This window comes from Rhinoderma darwinii, chromosome 2, assembly GCF_050947455.1.
Source record: "Rhinoderma darwinii isolate aRhiDar2 chromosome 2, aRhiDar2.hap1, whole genome shotgun sequence".
Classification (NCBI taxonomy): Eukaryota; Metazoa; Chordata; class Amphibia; order Anura; family Rhinodermatidae; genus Rhinoderma; species Rhinoderma darwinii.
Window position 1 is genome coordinate 204775478 of NC_134688.1, and position 21565 is coordinate 204797042.

Consider the following 21565-nt stretch of genomic DNA (forward strand, 5'->3'; position numbering starts at 1 on the left):
AAAAGTTAATTTATTTCAGTAATTCAATTCAAAAAGTGAAAGTCATATATTCTATAGATTCATTACACAGAGTGATCGATTTCCAGCATTTTTTTTTTCTTTTATTGTTGATGATTATGGCTAACAGTTAATGAAACCCAAAATTTAGTCTCTCAGAAAATGTCAATATTGGGTAAAAGTTGAAGATTGTAGACTCATGGTGCAACACTCTAATAAGCTAATCAACACTTAACTCCTGCAAAGGTTTCCTAAGCCTTGACATGATCCAACAGTCTGGAGGAAGACTGGAGAGGCATCAATCCAAGTTGCTTGCGGTCCAGTGTGACGTTTCCACAGTCAGTGATGGTTTGGGGAGCCATGTCATCTGCTGGTGTTGGTCCACTGTGTTATAGTTATATCAAGTCCAGAGTCAACGCAGCGTCTAGCAGGAAATTTTCCAGCACTTCATGATTACCCTCTGCTGACAAGCTTTATGGAGATGCTGATTTCATTTTCCAGCAGGATTTGGCACCTGCCCACACTGCCAAAAGTACCAATACCTGGTTTAATAACCACAGTATCACTGTGCTTGATTGGCCAGCAAACTCGCCTAACCTAAACCTAAACCCATAGAGAATCTATTGGGTATTGTCAAGAGGAAGAGGAGACCCCAGACCCAACAATGCAGACGAGCTGAAGGCCGCTATCAAGCAACCTGGGCTTCCATAACACCTCAGCAGTGCCACAAGCGGATCACCTCCATGCCACGCCGCATTGATGCAGTAATTCATGCAAAAGGAGCCCGACCAAGTATTGAAATTTTCTGAGACACTAAATTTGGGGTTTTCATTAACTGTTCCCATAATCATCAACATTAAAGAGGCTCTGTCCCCACATTATAAGTGCCCCATCTTGTACATAATGTGATCGGCGCTGTAATGTAGATTACAGCAGTGTTTTTTATTTAGAAAAACGATAATTTTTGACGTAGTTATGACCTATATTAACTTTATGCTAATGAGTTTCTTAATGGACAACTGGGCGTGTTTTACTTTTTGACCAAGTGGGCGTTGTAAAGAGAAGTGTATGACGCTGACCAATCAGTGACCAATCAGAGTCATACACTTCTCGCCATTCATTTACACAGCACATAGTAATCTTACTAGATCACTATGTGCAGTCACATACTCAAACATTAACGTTATTGAAGTGTTCTGACAGTGAATAGAGATCACTACAAGCCAGGACATGATGTCTATTCAGAATCCTGACACTTCTGTAGCATCTGTGTGATATTTACAGCAAGGCAAGCGTAATCTCGTTTTAAATGACAGGTTACATCGTAATCTCGCGAGATTACGTTTGCCTTGCTGTAAATATCACACAGACGCTACAGAAGTGACAGGAGTCTGAATAGACATCATGTCCTGGCTGGAGGTAATGTATATTCATTGTCAGAACACTTGAGTAACGTTATAGTGTGTTTATGTGGCTGCATATAGTGATGTAATAAGATCACTATATACCGTGTAAATGAATGGGAAGAAGTGTATGACGCTGATTGGTTACTGATTGGTCAGCGTCATACACTTCTCTCCACAACGCCCACTTGGTCAAAAAGTAAAACACGCCCAGTTGTTCATTAAGAAAGTCATTAGCATAAAGCTAAAGTAGGTCATAACTCCGTCAAAAATGATCGTTTTTCTAAATAAAAAACACTGCTGTAATCTACATTACAGCGCCGATCACATCATGTACAAGATACGGCACTTATAATGTGGTAACAGAGCCTCTTTAAATGAAAAAAATGCTGGAAATAGATCACTCTGTGTGTAATGAATCTATATAATATATGACTTTCACTTTTTGATTTGAATTACTGAAATAAATTAACTTTTTGATGATATTCTAATTCATTGAGAAGGACTAGTATATTCGCTGCCCATGATAGAATAATTGCTGAATTGCATTTGAAGAAGCAAATCATAATTATCCAGCTTAATAATAATTTATTTTAAAAAAAACATCACAATATATTTTGTATCTATACAATGCAGAGTGGTACTATAAAGTAAAACATTAGGAAGTCTCCCGCTAACCAATCATATGACACAGGAACAAAGTAATACATATTCCTTTTCTTTATTGAAGCATTTTTATTTTTTAGGGTAACGTGGATAGCTTACTAGCATGTGCCCATCATAATTTTCTATGTACAGTAGCAGAACGACAGATACACTTTTAAATACTAGTATAATTCTAGAAACCTACTTGCACAGATATTCCCTTACTATCCAAACATACTGTCATGTTCCCTGCTGGAAAAGCCTGACACAAACTGCCCAGCAATGTGTTTGAGACTCCCAGCAGCAATGTATACAAAGTAAATTTTTTCACAATTACAAATCTTTCTGGATACAAAAAAAGATACATATGAAAGTACAATAACCATTCATTTTATCACTTCCATATTAGACAGCATACAATGTCAGCACAAACTGAGTTAAACCTCATACACTGAAACATACTCTGTATTCAGATAATACTTCGCTCAAGTAATAATACTTTGCTGCAGGAAATACAGTGAGGAGGAACAGGGGGTTTGGGGACCCCCATTCTGGAGATTGGTGAAGGACCCTGCGATCAGACAATTATCACCTATCCTGTGGTTAGGTGATAATTGTCGCTTCTGCGACAACACCTTTAAGGAGAGCTTTAATGGAGCGGCGGTCGAGCTGTACTTGGCTGTTTTCATCATTCTCATAAGATTCCTTGTTATCGCCATCGGGGGAGACCCATTGGTGGGGCCCTCAGCATTCAGAAATTATAATTTTTGATTTTGGTACAATTTCTTTAAAGGGAGAAAATGCATGTTTTTGATTGTAAATATTTATTGAAGAGGTTATTCCACAATAGGATATAACTGTGATATGCCATCACGTCCTCATCGGTAGGGGTGCAACTGCCGGGACTCAAACCAATGTCAGAATGATGTTTTGCTGCTCCGTTTCTGATTTTCCCTGCACATTGATGATCCCAGGCCCCCCGCTGTTCAGCGAAGTACAACACAGCCATATTTGCTTGAATGGAGCGGTGTTGCAGTTCCCTGCAGAGCAGTTGGGTGGGAACGCCACTGTGCAGGAGAAATGTCAAAGGGACTTGGCCAAGATTGCTGCTAGTCCTCAGCACTGGAATTATTCCCTATTTAATTACTTTACAGTAGGCACAGACAACATGGTAATGCTTATATGGACGCCATGTGCCAGTGATTGGCTGCCGCAGTCACATGTCAGGTATGACACATCATAGATGCGGCAATGTAAACAAAGACCAGCAGTAGACCATGAAAACAATGGCACAGAAGTGGCGGGGGATTTGCAAATATGTGCCTCTGATATTTTTACCCATATATAACTATTCCTGGGGTTTTCCAAAATGGTTTAAGTGAGACACCCCAATTAATAATGGAAGCAAGAGAAGAATCTCTGCTATCTAATCTGAGGTTTTATGATTGGTGAGAGGCCCAGCGCTGCGGCCTCTTCACTGTTTTCCATGTAGTCACACCCTGGCCACCCAATTCTGCAGGGAACTGCAGCATTAACCCATGCACTGCAGTTTCCTGCACAGCTAGGTGGCCGTGAGTGCCATTGTGCCGGGTAAACTTGGAAGGAGCGCTTCACTAAAGCGCTTTACTAAATCTCACTAAAATAATAGAAGTCTGTGAATAAATCCCACTCACTAAATGTAGGCTGGACTATGGTCCATGCAGATCTGGTCCTATCACATAAACAATAACTGAAGTGACAACCTCCCCTTCTTCAATCTGAAGACAGCATTAGTGGTGACATGCTTAGAGCCATGGGAGAATGCTAACTCTATAATCAGTAGGCACTTTTACATTACATTTGGGAAATCTGTTCTACCGTGCATTTTTTTTGATCAGAAGAAGTATCTGATTCTCCTTTAGATTAAAAAAAAAAAAAAACATACGGAAGTTCAGATCTTCTGATGTAAAAGTAGTCCTAATGGTGAGCAGCGAGGTGCTATTGTGATATACAAACTGCCCTTCTCCAGTGATTTCTATTAATGGCAGTGAAATCTAATTTTCATACACCTATCTTCCCCCTATAACCTGAAGGGAGATGTAGGTAATAGTTATATATTAGAAGATTTAAACGTAATTCACCAAATGTCCTTATCTTAACTCAGTTTGTGCTTCCTAGGGAAGAACATTGTGTACTTCATGTGTAATTCCCTGATATTAACAACTCTGTAGTCGAAATGAATATTTTAAGACTTACAATTTTCTAACTTTGGATCATAATAATAAAACAATAAAAAACAATGGCAAGTTATTATGACTCCACATTTGAACAATTCGGACAAAAATGGTTAATTTGGATTTTTTTTCTGTAATGCTATAAAGTACCTGCATTATACTGTGCTGTATTGTATGTGCAATGAGACATGTATAATATATACATGAACAAGACAACTTCAAAATACCCAATATATTACATTTGTCAACACTCAAAAAAAAAAGTATGCAGTCTGCATATGAACACTTTATACAGGCCTTACCACAGAAGCTACATGGTTTATCATGCATCAAGCAGTTATCAATTTGTTGTACCTTTCACATCTATGCAATGTCATTAAATAAATCTGCTTTTCAAATAACTCGATCCAATACCAATAAAATGTTGTTATAGTAATGGGCTGCGTTGAAACACTGACGCGTATTGTTACTATTTGCTGTAAATTTCATCATTGTTTTTTATCGTTTTGAAGGTTTACAGGATGTTCTATCTTATTTAGTGTCCAATGCTTTTTAAGGCCTCTTTTACACGGCAGTATTTAGTTCAGTATTTTGCATCAGTATTTGGAAGCCATAACCAGTAATGGAACATAAATAGAAACATTTTATAGAGGCTCTGTCACCAGTTTATAAGTGCCCTATCTCCTACCTAAGGTGATATACGCTGGAATGTAGATAACAACAGTTTTTTTGTGTTTTTTTTTTTAATATATATTTTTGACAGCGTTTTGACAATTTTTTGTTTTATGTGAATTTCTTCTAAATGTCCAACTGCCCAATCAGCGTCATACACTTCTCTTCATTCATGTTCAGCTGTACCCCACATCACAGCGTGATCTCGCGAGAGTACGCTGTGCTGTCATTTATTTATTAACTTTTCCGGAGCGTCAGGAGAATGAAAAGACATAAAACGAAAAATAGTCATAACTTCGTCAAAAATAAAAGTTTAAAAAAAAAAACAAACTGCTGTTATCTACATTACAGCGCCTATTACCTTAGGTAGGAGATAGGGCACTTATAAACTGTTGACAGAGCCTCTTTAATGGAAAGATTTGCACCTCTTCCATGTTTTGGACCCGCTCTTCGTTTTGGCTTCTAAATACTGAAACAAAATACTGACCAAAATACTGCTGTGTAAAGGAGAGCAAAAGGAAAACTCCAACAGGTTCTATAAAGAATTACATGACATTACAGGCATATTAATCTAGATTCCCAATGACAATGCTTCTGTCCCTGGTCTCGGGCTATTTAGTTATGTCACAGTAACATCCACATCAATGTCCACATCTGATTTAAATAGTGGTATTTAGGATCGGTACATTTATGTGGATCGAGATGTCGCTATGACAACATGGAATCTTTGGTGCACAGGGCCTGCAGCATTGCCATGGGATAATCAGCACAGAAGAGTTGTCATAGGTGTCTGTAACTTTAATTTGTGGATAGCTTGACACAAGTCTAATGTATTATTATCTTTTTATTTCATTATTTTACACTAACTGAACTTTTATATAAAATTTGTTGGAGTTCCCCTTGACAGCTCATTCATTCTTTGACAGCTATGTTCTATGTTATAAACCCACCTACAACAATACCTAAACAATGAAGAAATATATTCAAACGCAAAAACAATAAAGACCACATAACAAGGTGGCAGTTTGTAAATGCCCTTAAAGCCAATACCAACTTGTCTTAGAGCACTTATTGACTGCATACTGGACTGTACAGAAAAGCAGTACTCTGTTAATGACTTGCAATATTTAATATATATATTCCTAATCTACAGTGATTCCAGTTTATTGTTTGGAAACAATACAGGAAACTACACAAGATAAATATATATTCATATATGTATATTTGTATATATTATATATAAGTTGTATCATAACTGTACTTACCCACAGCAGTGCTCTACGGACCGGCATGTAATGTGGCAGCGCAGCACTGAAGAGGTTAACAATGTTCAAACACAGGATCATTGCTTAGATCCTTCTATAGTATGTAGGCCTGGCCTGAAATCTGACCTACTGATTGAAGTGTTTTCTATGTGCATACATACATGAACGTAGCATGCTTTAGTTATGTTAGTGGCCCACATTATGGCTTACTTCTTAGCTAGCATTCCAAGCACGGATTAAAGGAACAGTCCTATCAGAAAGAAGTTTCAAAGCATATAAACCAGCTTGTGGATATTTGACATAAAAAACATCAACATCACAAAACAAGTGCAGTGGCTAAATAAAAAAAGCTATTTTGTTGATTTTTTTCTATATATGTGCCTACATGTTACAGCCCATTATAGAATAAGCATATATAGAGAATGTACAAATACCATAATGTGATTTGGCCACTAATTTGTGTATTTCTTTAAACTCAGTCACCAGAAATATAATTACTGCATCAATGGCAATAATATTTGCTAGTACTTGGATAAGGAAAATAACAAATGGGTTGTTGGCAGTGATAATATATGAAGCACAGTTGCAATTTTTTTTCAAATAACATTTTAAAATGTGTAAAAAAATACAAAGATCACTTTTGACAATATCATTCTTTGCTTTAGTCCCTTAGCAATATTGACATTTGTGTCTTTATTAAGTTGGAACCATCATACTAGGGTTTCAGGTAGTGTATCTGGGTTATCGGTAGAAAGAAGCTCCCATATCTGCCATCTTTCTCTTTGCCATTCTTGCCAGTCTGGATCAGTTAAGGTCTTACTGTTTTGGTTGGTGGCTGGAGTTTTCACGGAAGTCTGTCTATTTTGAACAGATTGCTCATGGGGTTGAGTCCTTTCTAAAGATGTCCCTACAGCAGTCTCAGACCTTGGTAGTCTCCACAAGGCTTGTTCAGCAGAAAAAAATGGTGACCGATGTGGCTGTGTTGCACCTTGTTTAAAGGAGCCAGGATAGGGTGGAGGAAGCCTTGCTTCATTTCTGTTAACATCAGAATGTCGTAAATTCAATGGTGGTGGTCTGTTTTGAGTGCAAGTTATCTGTGCATTGTCCTCAGTGACATGTTCGCTACAGCTTGGGACCAAGTTTTGTTCACATCTTGACTTGTGTTCAAGGTTTCTTCGAGCGGTCTCTGTTTGTGGAGTGCTGCTCATACGCGTCAATGAATTGTGTGGCCTGCAGTCCTGAAGGGCAATTGAGGTATGTATCCTCCGAATATTTGGCTTGCCATTGTCTACTTCAGCTGTGGAGTTTTTACATGGAGGCCAGTTCTGTGTCAGATTACTATGTGAAAGAGAATACTGCCCTTGGTGTAAGGAACTACTCTCATAGATATTCCCATATGAACCTAAAAGAAAATGAAATATATATATATATTAACACATTATCAAAGGTCAAATCTGAACACAGAGGCACAGAATTCCACATTTATATCAACAGTGTTGTCTAATGTCATATGGCAGGCAATGTCGTCATAGTTAGTAAAAAAGTTGAAAAAATTCATAGGTCCATCAAGTTCAACCAAGGGATGTGGGAAATTATAGAACTCTGTTTTACACCTATTGAGCTAGAGGAAGGTTTAAAAAAATAAATATAAAAAAGTAAACAAATTTACAAATTACCCATAAAGGCATTAATCAATCTTGCCTAAAAAGGAAAAATTCCCTCCTGATCCCAAATGGCAATCCGACGTGGATTGATATTTAAACAAGAATTCTACACATTGACATAGGCGCTGATATTTTTTTGTTCTAAGAAATTATCTAGTAAGCCATCTACTGTTCCTGCTGTGACCAGCTCCTGCGGTAGGCTATTCCACAGATTCACAGTTCTAATGGTAAAGAAGGCTTGTCGCCTCTGAAGATTGCCAACTAGTTTAAGCTCATAGATGTCTTTGATAAATACACTGAATGGCCATTTTATTAGAGACACCGGCCCTTTTACGATTGGAGCTTCAGTGTGGAAATTGGACACGTGACCCCTGAGTGCAGCATAAAATCAAGGGAGCAAGTTTCTCATAGATCAGTTTTAGTGTAAATCCACATTAGAAGGGGAAACCCGAGCTTTCTGAGCTACTTCGATTGAGGCACGGTCACTAGTGCTAGACTAGCCAGGGCCGGTTTTTCAAAAACTGCCATCTTTGTGAGGTTATTTCGTGCAACGGTGTCAAGAGTATACTGAGAATGGTATTATAGGGGAGAAAGATACAGCAAAAGGGGATCCTGTGGATGTAGACAACTTATTGACGAAACGGGTCAGAGGAGGATGTCAATAATCGTTCTGACTAACAGGCGATGCAGTCAAGCCAATTGCAGCCAAATACAATGCTGGTGCTCCAACTATGGTGTTCGAATGCGCAACTCTTTGTTCCTTAGCACAGATGAGCTATAACAACAGACGAGTGCCATTGCTGTCTAAGGGAAATAGAAAGACAAGACTCCAGTGGGTAAAACAGAGCAAAACGTGGATCACTGAGCAGTGGAAAAACATTGCCTGGTCAGATGAATCTAGATTTCTGTTGCACCATGCTAATGGGAGGGTCAGGATTTGGAGCAAGCAGCATGAATCGATGAACCCTACCTGTCTGGTTTCAACAGTTCATGCTGGTGGAGGTGGAGTAATAGTGTGTGGAATGTTTTCTTTGCACACCCTGGGTCCTCTGATACCTGTGGATGGACATTTCAACAGTAGGACTTGTCTGCATGGGCCAATATTCCTGCAGAACGATTTCAACACCTAGAGGAATCTATGCCACGATGAATTGCTGCAGTTCTGAAGGCCAAAGGTGGTTCAAAGCGGAACTAGATGGGTGTCTCTAATAAAGTGGCCATTCAGTGTAAGTCCTTGGAACACAGTCATAATGCATGCACTGCCCCTTCCATAATTACCCAACTGTATTCAATGTCTACTGCCATGAAACACAAGTTCTATTATTTTACTTAAAGAGTCTCTGTCACCACATTATAAGTGGTCTATCTTCTACATAATGTGATCGGCGCTGTAATGTAGATTACAGCAGTGTTTTTTATTTAGAAAAACGATCATTTTTGACGGAGTTATGACCTATTAGCTTTATGCCAATGAATTTCTCAATGGACAACTGGGCGTGTTTTACTATATGGCCAAGTGGGCGTTGTGGAGAGAAGTGTATGACGCTGACCAATCAGTGACCAATCAGTGTCATACACTTCTCTCCATTCATTTATACAGCACATAGTAATCTTACTAGATCACTGTGTATGTGCAGCCACATACACAAACACTAACATTACTGCAGTGTCATGACAATAAATATACATTACCTCCAGCCAGGACGTGATGTGTATTCAGAATCCTGACCACTTCTGTAGCGTCTGTGTGATTTACAGCACAGCAGGCGTAGTCTCACGAGATTACGCTGTAAGCTGTCATTTACAGCGAGATCTCGCTGTTCTGTGCTGTAAATCACAGAGAAGTGGTCAGGATTCTGAATACACATCACATCCTCGCTGGAGGTAAGGTATATTCATTGTCAGGACACTGCAGTAACGTTATAGTGTGTTTATGTGGCTGCACATAGCGATATAGCTATATCGCGATCTGCAGTGTAAATGAATGGAGAGAAGTGTATGACGCTGATTGATCACTGATTGGTCAGCGTCATACACTTCTCTCCACAACGCCCACTTGGCCATATAGTAAAAAACGTCCAGTTGTCCATTGAGAAACTCATTAGCATAAAGCTAATATAGGTCATAACTCCGTCAAAAATGATCGTTTTTCTAAATAAAAAACACTGCTGTAATCTACATTACAGCGCCGATCACATAATGTACAATATAGGCCACTTATAATGTGGTGACAGAGCCTCTTTAAAGGGGTTGTCCACTACTAGACAACTGATGACCTATCCACCGCACAGGTCATCAGTACATGATCTGTGGGGGTCCGACACCCAGACCCCGTACCGTTAAGCCGCTCCGGCTGCCTCCGTCCACCCGACGTACATGCTGGAAGCAGTTGGCCTTGGCCACTGAATAGCGGCGAGCTGCCGTACTGCAGTAGTGGACAATCCCTTTAACTGGTAATTTTACCTTGCAATTTCTTTTTTGGAGAATCACTTTACTTAAACTTTGTACCAGTTCGACAAACGGACAAGGCTGAGACTTTGCTAGAGGACTATTTCCTGGATACTTATTATGTAACTTATGATAAATTACATATGAATATTAATGCAGACAAAAACGGGAGAAATTGCCATATCAATCAGTTAGATTCCAGATATAATATTTGTAGTTTAGGCATAAAGGAAAGTGACCTATGAATATGCTGCTATGAGGTAAAACAAAGGTAATAGGGATGTCTGATGTCTGGGAAGCCACACATTACAGTAATACAAATGTAATGTCTAATGTAATGGATCTTATCATCTGGTTGAAGGGGCTGTACAGTAGGTTGACCTTTTATTATCAGCTTATCTAAATGTACTTGTCAAATGGGTGCACTTTTGATACATAATATACACTGCACTGTGCTCTACCTGTTATTCCTTGATCTTTTGATGTTGATTTTAGTGTTGAGTGCCATGTTCCCCATAGGTCAAAGGTCTCCTGTGGAGTATCTGCAATAAGTGAATATGTGTGATTTTTTCACAGAAAGTAGAAATAAAGAGAAATAAATTTTAAACTGGAGAAGGGATATGAATATTAAAGCAACCTGATGATACTTAAATACATGTTAGACTCTCTTCACATTAGCGACATGGTTTACATCTTTAACAAAGTCATGACAGATCTGTTTTCAAATGGATCCTGATGGATCCCATTGTCATATAATAGTGTTATTCAGGTTTCCGTCAGGGATTCCTGTCTTAGGCCCCCTTTATATCAAGTTTTTGCCTTCGTTCCTTGTATTCCTATAGGCATACAGTGGGATACATGGCCTGAACCCACCGGGCAGAGGCCTACCTGAAGTGATGTGCCCGAGAAAGTTCCTGACATCACTGTCCATATATGGACAGTGATGTCAGGAGCTACAATATCAGAGTTCCCAGGCTAGCGCATCACAAACGCTCTGACTGGGGACTCTGGTCCAGGGGAACCCCCAGACATCACTGTCCATATATGGACAGTGATAACAAGAGTTTTTCAATACTGGAGTTCTGGTCCGGGGTTTCCGTCCCTGGTGTAGCCCTTGACGTCACAGTCTATATATCAATACAGTGATATCAATAGCTTTACGATACCGTAGTCCTCAACCAGACTGTCGGCAACAATATGTCTGGGGATTCCGCCCCTGAAGAAGCCCCTGACGTCACTGTCTATATATGGACAGTGTTGTCAAGAGCTTTATGATGCTGTAGTCCCCAACATGAGAGTCAACAGTGCTCTGGTCTGGGATTCCAGCCCTGGAGATGCCCCTGATGTCATTGTCCATATATAGACAATGATGTCAGGAATTTCCTGAGGGCTAAAGTCCGCAAGCAGAGCTTTTCCGATGCTCTGCCTGGGGACCCCGGCATTAGGAAGCTACTGACATCACTGTCCATATATGGACAGTGATGTCAAGAGCTTCCCGACGTACATGTTTACGTATACTTGTGACGGATGCCTTATAGTGGCATCCAATATAAGAATATTCATGACAGCATCTATGTGGCAAAAAATCAAGTGCTTATTAACATAGCCCCAAAAAAATGCATGCAACGTTTAGACTCATGCTAGTTTTTGTCAAGCATATGATTTAAAAATAGACTCCTGCGTAAGTTGAAATGTTGCATGCATTTTTTTTAGGGCTGTGTTAATAAACACTGGATTTTACACCACATGGATGCTGTCACAAATCTTATTATATCAGATATGATGATGTAAAATTTTGGATTTTTTTTTTACATTTAGCGAGTACTGTAGGCAACCAAAACTTTTTATAGTGGCATCTGTCACCCATAGGCTCCCATGTTGAAAAAACTTATATCGCGTGATATACTTTTTTGCGGGATCCCTCAGGATGGAATAGCATAGTCTATTATGCTATTTCATCCTTCAAAAAAAGGTATACTAACATATACCAGCCCGACAGAGACCAGAAAAATACTCTTTTCGTCTCCATTGGGCTTATGGAGCCCTATAAACACATTTATCGGGAGCTTTCCTGACGTACAAGATAAATGTAGGGGGCACAAACATGATGCGAAGAGGGCCTTAATGACAGCAAGAATATCACTGCAAATGTACTGCATCCCCTGACAGAAAATTGAAAAAGGCAGTGTGAGCAGAGCCTAAGTTAAATAAACAGAAGGGGCTTAAATGTAACTAATGTAACATATATTCCACTTAATCACTTTCTTAAGTCCAACACATGGCAGCCATTACTATGTGATTGTGAGTGTATTAACTCATAATGTGTAACTTATTATTTCTCTTGGGTGTAAATATAGGGAGTTCAGAGGTAGCGCTTACACCCAGGAACTAGTGCCTGAGAGGGCCCAAAGGTCCCTCTGTAACATAAGAAAATACCAGTATTATAAAATAGTGCATGGTAGGTGGGGGCTCTGTTACAGATTTTCCATTGGGGCCATGTAGGTACAAGTTACTTCCCTGTTGTTTCCTTACATCTTAGAAAACCTTTAAGAATTTTGGTCAAAAAGTTCTGTGACATGAGTAGTGGCGTAACTATAGGGATCGCAGCGATCGCATTTGCGACCAAGGCCCGAAGCCAGGGGGCAGCGGCGTAGCTAGGGGGGGGGGGCAGGCGGGGCATGTGCCCCGGGTGCAGCTTAGAGGGGGGCGCCAGCGCCACCTCCTCCTGCACTATAATTGTACCTGTGTCGCAAGGACACAGGTATAATTACAAGCAATGAATGACCGGGCACGTTCCGTGCCCGGCCATTCAGCGCCTTTCCACGAATGAAGCGACTGGTACCTTTTGTACCAGTGACGCTTCCGTCGATGAAAGGCGCTGACTGACTGACAGGGAAAGTCATCCTGCCCAGCCAATCAGCGCCTTTCATAGACGCTGCGTTCAACCCCCAGGAGACCTGCGCAGAAGAGAGCAGGTCTCCATGGCTGCCGTACGGCGTGGGAGCGGGAATAAGGTGAGTTTGAATTGTTTTTTTTTTTTTGTTTTTTTTAATTGTAATAAAAGTGTGCGGCTGTATCTACGGGGTACAGGGGGGACGACTTTTTCTTCACGGGGGGGCCTTTATCTACAAGGGGGACTTTATCTACGGGGGGACTTTATCTACACGCGGGGGGCTTTATCTACGGGGGGTGTCTGTATACAGGGGGGCTATATACTGGGGTGGGCTATCTATGGAGCACCATATACAGGGATGGGCTAAAGCTACAGGGGGGGCTATATAGTATATAGATATAGCCCACCCCTGTATATAGCCCACCCCTGTATATAGCCCACCCCTGTAGATATAGTCCCCCTGTAGATATAGTCTCCTGTAGATATAGTCCCCCTGTAGATATAGTCCCCCTGTAGATATAGTCCCCCAGTAGATATAGTCCCCCAGTAGATATAGCCCACCCCTGTAGATATAGTCCCCCTGTAGATATAGCCCACCCCTGTATATAGTATCCCACAAATATCTCCCCCTATAGTGCTCCACAGAAAGCCCACCCCTGTATATTGCCCCCTTGTACATATAGTCCACCCCTGTATATAGTGCTCCACAGATAGCCCACCCCTGTATATAGTATATACAGGGGTGGGCTATCTGTGGAGCACTATATACAGTGGTGGACTATCTAGTGGAGCACTATATACAGGGGTGGACTATATGTACAGGGGGGCTATATACAGGGGTGGGCTATATGTGGAGCACTATATACAGGGGTGGACTATATGTGGAGCATTATATACAGGGGTGGGCTATATCTACAGGGGGGCTACATACATGGTTGGGCTATCTGTGGAGCACTATCTACAGGGGGGCTATATACAGGGGTGGGCTATATCAACAGGGGGGCTATATACAGGGGTGGGCTATCTGTAGAGCACTATATACAGGGGTGGACTATATGTACAGGGGGGCTATATACAGGGGTGGGCTATATGTGGAGCACTATATACAGGGCTGGGCTATATCTTCAGGGGGCTATATACAGGGTTGGGCTATACGTGGAGCACTATATACAGGGCTGGGCTATATCTTCAGGGGGCTATATACAGGGGTGGGCTATCTGTAGAGCACTATAGGGGGAGTTATTTGTGGGACACTATATATAGGGGTGGGCTATATGGGGGCACTATCTACAGGGGGCTCTATCTACAGGGGGCACAGTGTGTGTGTGTGTGTGTGTGTGTGTGTGGGACACGGTGTATGGTGCTATTATAATTAGAGGTGCAGTGTATGGCACTATTATATTTAGGGGTGTAGTGTGTGGTATAATGATAACTTTATATTTATTTATAGGTGCAGAAATGTTGGTAAAGTGAGAAGCTGAAGACATGTGAGCGACAAACTGCAGAAATGGTCTGTGACCTGGAGAAGTCATCATAGAGGTCTGGACCGGATGGAGAAAAAGAACTAGAATCTGAGACGTCACCGGTGAGTCACTTAATGTAAATGTTCATTCTGCCTCTAATCAGTAATGTAGTCACTGTATGATCTGCAGTGAGATGATTATGATAGGATTTATTTTTGTGAAACAGCATCTCCCAGCATATCCTCACCATTGTTTGGGCCATGCTGGGAGCTGTAGTTTTACGCCGTACACACCTATACGGCAGGGGTTGCACTAAATTGAGCTGTATTTGTGCTGGTGCTGTATATATGTACTGAGCTTGGTTCTGGTGTTGTGTATAGAACCCTATTGCTTGTAAGATGTACAAATGTGTTACATAAAAAGCAATGACACGTCGATTGGTAGAGAAAACAAACACGGCGAGGGGGAAGGAGATGTCGGGAAAGAGGTTGGGGGGGGGGGCGCCAAACTGAATCTTTGCCCCGGGTGCTGGAGAACCTAGCTACGCCTCTGCAGGGGGGCCCGCAGCCCCTCGCACCACGTCTATAAAAAGTTACTGTAGTAACTGGGACCTATGTAATAAACTACACAGGCCCCTTTTACCATAGTAACTGACAGCATACTTACCCTCCTCATTCCGGAGCGCAGCGGAGGTCTGTACTTCGCAACGCTGTGCACCACACATTACGTCACGACTTTGTGCGCCGCGCACAGCATCCTGACTCTGGGTGGAGTCAGGACCTCCGCTGCGGCCGGAGCCAAAGATGAGGGTAAGTATGCTATTGCTGTTACTGTCTGCTGGGGCCCGGGTTGTCTAGTCTTTAAAAATTGATGGCCTATCCTTAGGATAGGCCATCAATAGCTGATGGGTTGGGGTCCGACTGCCGGGACCCCCACCAATCAGCTGAAGGGGGTGCAGCGCTCATACGAGAGCTGCTTCCCCTTCATCCCGGTCACTTGCTCACACTGTGAATCCCCGACACCGCGATTCGCAGTGGGAGCAAGTGACCGGAATGAAGAGGAAGCAGCGCTCATACGAGCGCTGCACCCTCTTCAAAACAGCTGATTGGTGGGGGTCCCGGGAGTCGGACCCCGACCCATCAGCTAATGATGGCCTATCCTGAGGATAGGCCATCAATTTTTAGCGACTGGTCAACCCCTTTAAGCCTATCCTGTGGTAGGCTTAGCTACAGGGCCATCTGTGATCCTGTCTGTTGTGTCCTGTATGTAAGCCAACCACATGGTAGGCTTAGATACATGGCCCATGTGTGATCCTGTCTGATGGGCCCTGTATCTAAGCCTACCACATGGTAGACTTAGATACAGGGCCCAATCAGACAGTAATCTTATATTGTATAAGATTACTGTCTGCTGGGGCCCTGTATCTATGCATCTTACCATGAATACATGGTAGGCTTAGATACATGGCCCATGTGTGATCCTGTCTGATGGGCCCTGTATCTAAGACTACCACATAGTAAGCTTAGACACAAGGCCCCAGCAGACAGTAATCTTATACTGTATAAGATTACTGTCTGCCGGACCCTGTATCTAAGCCTACCTTGTGGTGGGCCTAGATACAGAGTCCAACAGACAGTATCACACATGGGCCCTGTAGCTAAGCCTACCACATGTGTTACTAATGTTTTTTTTTTGTGTCTGTGTTTTTTTACAGGTTCGGTTGTTGGACTTAGTCGGATTCGAGGACTACTGCGAGGATAGCTTTTTTTATTCTCAATTAAATGTTTAACGAGGGTTGTGTGTTTTTTTATTTTTTCAATAAAATATTTTTTCTGTGTATTTTTATTTTTTTTAAACTTTATTACTACCGCCTTAGTAATTGCCGCTGGCTGATTGACAGCCGTTACTAAGGCGGGGCTGTCTTATCCGGTGCAGAGGCTAACACTAACCCCCATTATTACCCCAGTACCCATGGCCACCAGGAGTGCCGGGTACGATCCAGTACCCGACCATCTGTAGTGATGGTCGGGCATTGGGGCAGCTGCAGGCTGGTATTAGCCTGGGAAAGGCCAAAAACCATGGTCTTCCCAACCCTGGCAATGCTAGGCTGCAGCTGCTATGTTGAATCTGGCTGGTTATGAAAAATGGGGCTGACCTCATGTCATTTTAAAAAATAAATGCATAAATAATTGAAAAAAAAGTTTTTCATAAGCAGCCAGATAAAACATAGCAGCAGCAGGCTAGCATTACCAGGGTGGGAAGGCCCACTATTTCTGGCCTTTCTCAGCCTAATAAAACCAGGCTGCAGCCGCGCCAGTACCTGACCATCACTACAGATAGTCGGGTACTGGATCGTACCTGGTTCTTTCCGGTATTCCTTGTGGCGGTGGGTACCGGTGTAATATTGGGGGGTTAGTGTTAGCCTTTTCACCGGGTAACATTAAGCCTCACCTTAGCAATGGACGCTGTCAATCGGCCATTACTAAGGCGTTAGTAATAAAATTTGAAAAAAATACAAGGACATAGAAAAAATATTTTATTGAAACAAAAAAAAACACACAACCGTCATTAACCATTTTATTGAGAATAAAAAAAAACGCCCACATCGAAGTAGTCCTCGAATCCGACGTAGTCCAACAAGCGAACCTGTAAAAAAACACAAAAAAAAAATTAGTAACACATAAAAAAGCAAAACAATTATTATACTTACCTTTCCTGGGTCCAGCGATGGAGCCGCAATGTCAGCGAGCTGGGCCCTGTATCTAAGCCTAAGCATAAGTCAACGATCAGACGAGAGAATTTGTTACTTCCGGTACCGCATCATTTTTCAGAGAAAAACCATAAGATTACCCAGCTCTGATTTCAGGTTATAGAACGTATACAACAACCAAGTAGGGGGGGCGACATTAAAAGGTTATTGCGGCGCTGTGAGGCGTATTGGATTCATACTTTGCAAACATTAGAGCCACAGGGTTTAAATAGAGAGTACGTGATTTCTATGATTTTATAATCTTTTATCAATAATATTATCAATAAATGTATCTCTCCCCTTTTTTTCCCCTTTAGACTACGAGATCAAGCAGATAAATAAGATTTTTTTCTGTGGATTCACAAGAGCAATGTAGATAGCATAGTGTGATTGCATACTGATTACCAGCCAGGATATTCAAATATATTGGAGTATGATCATAAATAAAATATATGTTAATGACAAGCAAAATAAAATAAAACATAATATGTATAATTAAAAAACTAATACGCAAAATTAAATCGTGAATTTATGTATTTGGGTCTATGATTAAAGCAATTTTTTGTTTAGATAAACATAATAGTAGATTGTTTTATTATTATTTTGCATTAATTTTGAGGTTATCTAATGCGAGTTTTTGAATAATACGTTTTTTTTACGAGTTTTCCTATGAAAGTGTTAATTTTCCTAGTTTGATCTGTTCATTAGAATTGTGAGTTGGATCAATGCTTGTTTATATGTTAACTTAGTCATGTGATCGGAAATGTTACTGTTTAAATTGTTTTGTTTGTATTCACTGTGACTACTTCATTGAGAAAGGCTGAGTTTAATCCGAAATGCGTATGAAATAAAGACAACATAAAGCAAAGAGTGTGTGCCGGGATTTTCTACATATTATCATCACCCTTCCAGGGCACCACACTATATACGAATGCCGACCATTTTGATTCCACTATATCTAAGCCTATCATGTGTGATACTGTCTGCTGAGTCACTGTATCTTATCCTATCCATAGCTATAGGGTCGTAGTGCTATAGATAAGCTGTCTCCTATATACATATATATATATATATATATATATATACATACATATACATACATACACACACACACACATACATACATGCACACACACACATCATTTTGAGGCTGACATATATTCAGGCTAATGCCCCTGATGTTTTAAGAACTTAGTGACGCCCCTGGCTGCTAGTGCTGCATCGTTGCGTCACTTAGGAGATCCAGCGATGCAGCAGAAAGCTGCGGGCCATCGGCCATGAGAAGTTTGAGGGGGGCCAAGAAGAACTTTTGCATCGGGGCCCATGAGCCTTTAGCTACACCCCTGGGCATGACATACTACACAGAAAAATATTACAGATGCGAGGACATTTACAAGCTTTTGTTGCCAAGTACTCTTGTGAAAGGATAGAACTAAGTCGGAGAACTGATTCTTGCATAAAAACAGTGCTAATGTCATGATCTACGTTTCCACCATCCTCAGAGGTTATGTTTAGTAGTAATTGTATGCACAGGAGCTCAATCGTTCAATACAATCAGTTTGTATGTATGAAGCCGCTTCCCTCCAACTCCAGTCAAGGAGTGCAATGGAGAGATATATCGGAAAGCTCACCTGACCACAGCTTGTAAATTTGTAGGACTTACTACATACCTTTTGGACAAGACTGTGCTGAGGCATTTTCCTTTGACTTGGAGAGTAAATGACTAACTAATGTATGGTGTTCCGCAGTCTTTAAGATCTGCTCAGAGCTATTTTCTTGCCTTGCAGTTGCAGATCGGTCAGACAGTACTGGGGAATTATTGTCATATGGAGACACATCACCACTGGAAGCTTTATTAGAGTCTGTAGATGAGTGTCTTCCTTCAATGGAAAAAGAGCCTTCAGATGTCAACAGTTCAGGGCTCCTAGAAGGAAATCATATAAACAGTTAGGAGCCATCTATGCTTGATACAGACAGAAAATTATGTTAAGCCCAGTTCTCAGAATACTCCAATCTACATATTTATGAAAAGTCGTATTTAGAATAAATGTTTCCAAAAATGAAACCAAAAGTAACGCTTTCATTCACGGTCCATGTGCTGTACATGTAAAATACAAGAACATTTGCAAACACTAACAAACTTGATGTATGTTACATAGAGTAGGTCATGGAGCTCCATCATGCAGTTGTTAAGGAGCGACTGCACTTTCATCAAACTTTCCATATGTCCGAGACATATCAAAAGTTTGGATCAGTGGGGGTTCTATGTAAGGGCCTGTTCACATCAGCGTTGTCTTTCCGTTGAGGGGTTCCCTCTGAGCTTTCCTTTGGAGGAACCCCTCAACAGAAAGGAAAACGGAAACCATGGCTTCCGTTTGCATCACCATTGATCTCAATAGTGAAGGATACTTTACTAATGGTTTCCTATTGTCACCGTTGTAAAAGGGTTCCATTTTTTTGACGGAATCAATAGCGCAGAGCCGTGTATTCAGCTTGACACGGAGAGCTGATCACAGCCAAAGGTGTAAAGCGCTCAGCTGAGTGCTTCTGCACCTTCATTTCAGCAACGGTGGGGGTCTCAGCACACGGACCACCACTGAGTCAAACTTTTGATATGTCTCTAAGACATATCAAAAGTTTGATGAAAGTGCAGTCCCTCTTTAACTCTATTCACTGTATTTGTACAGTATATATAAGATTCTGTTTTCATAATGATTTAGCAAAGTATAAAATATTATGCCTAGATACAGCCACTAGGGGGCAGGCAAGTACTACGGCTTAATCTGAATTTGAATAATGCACAAAAAGAATTTAAGACTAAAACATATTATACAGTTCAGAATAATACATTTTACAATGAATACAAAAAATTATGTTGTTACATTTCATTCCTGTGGATTACATTTTTGAACTGTCTAGTTGCCTCCCTATGGCACCCATAAGACCCAAGTTGACAAATTTTTACTAAGAAGATATATCAGATGCTTTGTGAATATTTATGAGGAATTGTGCAGTGCAATAATAGAAAACATATTTTCTTATAATAAAAAATAAAGACTTATTTCTTGTGAAATAAGAATACAACATCAACAATACTGCAAACATACATTATCTTCAGGTCAACAGGGATACATAAAAAGCATGGCAATCGCAAATATTTTTCCAATTAAAAATCTGAAAGACAAACAGCGCTTCGTGGAGGTGTATTACACAACTATATTGGCACACAGGGGAGAAGGGGAGAGCCAATGATATCCAGCGATCAGGCCTAATTGCTTGCAGAACATGAGAAGGAATGCAGCAAAGCTAAAGACAGCTGATAAAACGTTTGAGGATGAGGGTTGCAGGTCTTCACCGTGGAGGATAAAAACAAGTCTTGTTTGATATATGTGTGGAAACCCATTGGAGGAATTGTTGTGACTGACAGGAATGAACAATTCTTTTTGGAGAACACTGATGGAGTTTGTCCATAACTAGCCCCCTACACTCATCAAATTAGTAGTTGGAGACTAAAGGCCCTTTTACACCTGCCGACACTCAGCCGCTGCAGCGAGCGCCGATCAACGAGACATCGTTGATCGGTGCTTGCTTGCTCCTGTCACACAGAGCTTTGGATGGGGACGAGCGGGCATTACGCCGATCGCTCGTCCCCATACATTATCATCATGTCGGCAGCGCGTCTCAGGGAGATGTGCTGCCGACAACGATAATCTTTAACTTTTTTAAAACTATATGACCAGCAGATGATCGAGCATTTGCTCGTTCATCTGCTGATCGTTTTCCTATTTACGCAGGGCAATTATTAACGCTTGTCTGCCGGATAATCGTCCTGTGTAAAACCCCCTTAAGGAGCCCTTACTATTCTTGCATAGGGGCCCACTATTGCCCCATAAATAGATAATAGATAGATACAGTGAAGGAAATAAGTATTTGATCCCTTGCTGATTTTGTAAGTTTACCCACTGTCAAAGACATGAACAGTCTAGAATTTTTAGGCTAGGTTAATTTTACCCGTGAGAGATAGATTATATTTTAAAAAAAAAGAAAATCACATTGTCAAAATTATATATATTTATTTGCATTGGCACAGAGAAATAAGTATTTGATCCCCTACCAACCATTAAGAGTTCAGCCTCCTCCAGACCAGTTACAC

The 21565-nt window shown here is 41.0% G+C and overlaps 1 protein-coding gene across 2 annotated transcripts in view; it reads right to left on the minus strand.

Annotated features, from left to right (window-relative positions):
- Positions 1–2036: 2036 nt before the first annotated feature.
- The window catches only part of ARHGAP6 (Rho GTPase activating protein 6), a 285658-nt gene continuing 266129 nt past the window's right edge, over positions 2037–21565 (minus strand). The window contains exons 11-13 of one of the 2 annotated variants that reach the window (XM_075852747.1): positions 19083–19336; positions 10769–10849; positions 2037–7597 (exon numbers count right to left, since the gene is read on the minus strand). In XM_075852747.1, coding sequence (XP_075708862.1) covers positions 6906–7597; positions 10769–10849; positions 19083–19336 — 1027 coding nt within the window. In that variant the 3' untranslated portion in view covers positions 2037–6905. The remainder of the gene's footprint in view (positions 7598–10768; positions 10850–19082; positions 19337–21565) is intronic. The other variant, XM_075852748.1, reaches the window with a different exon arrangement.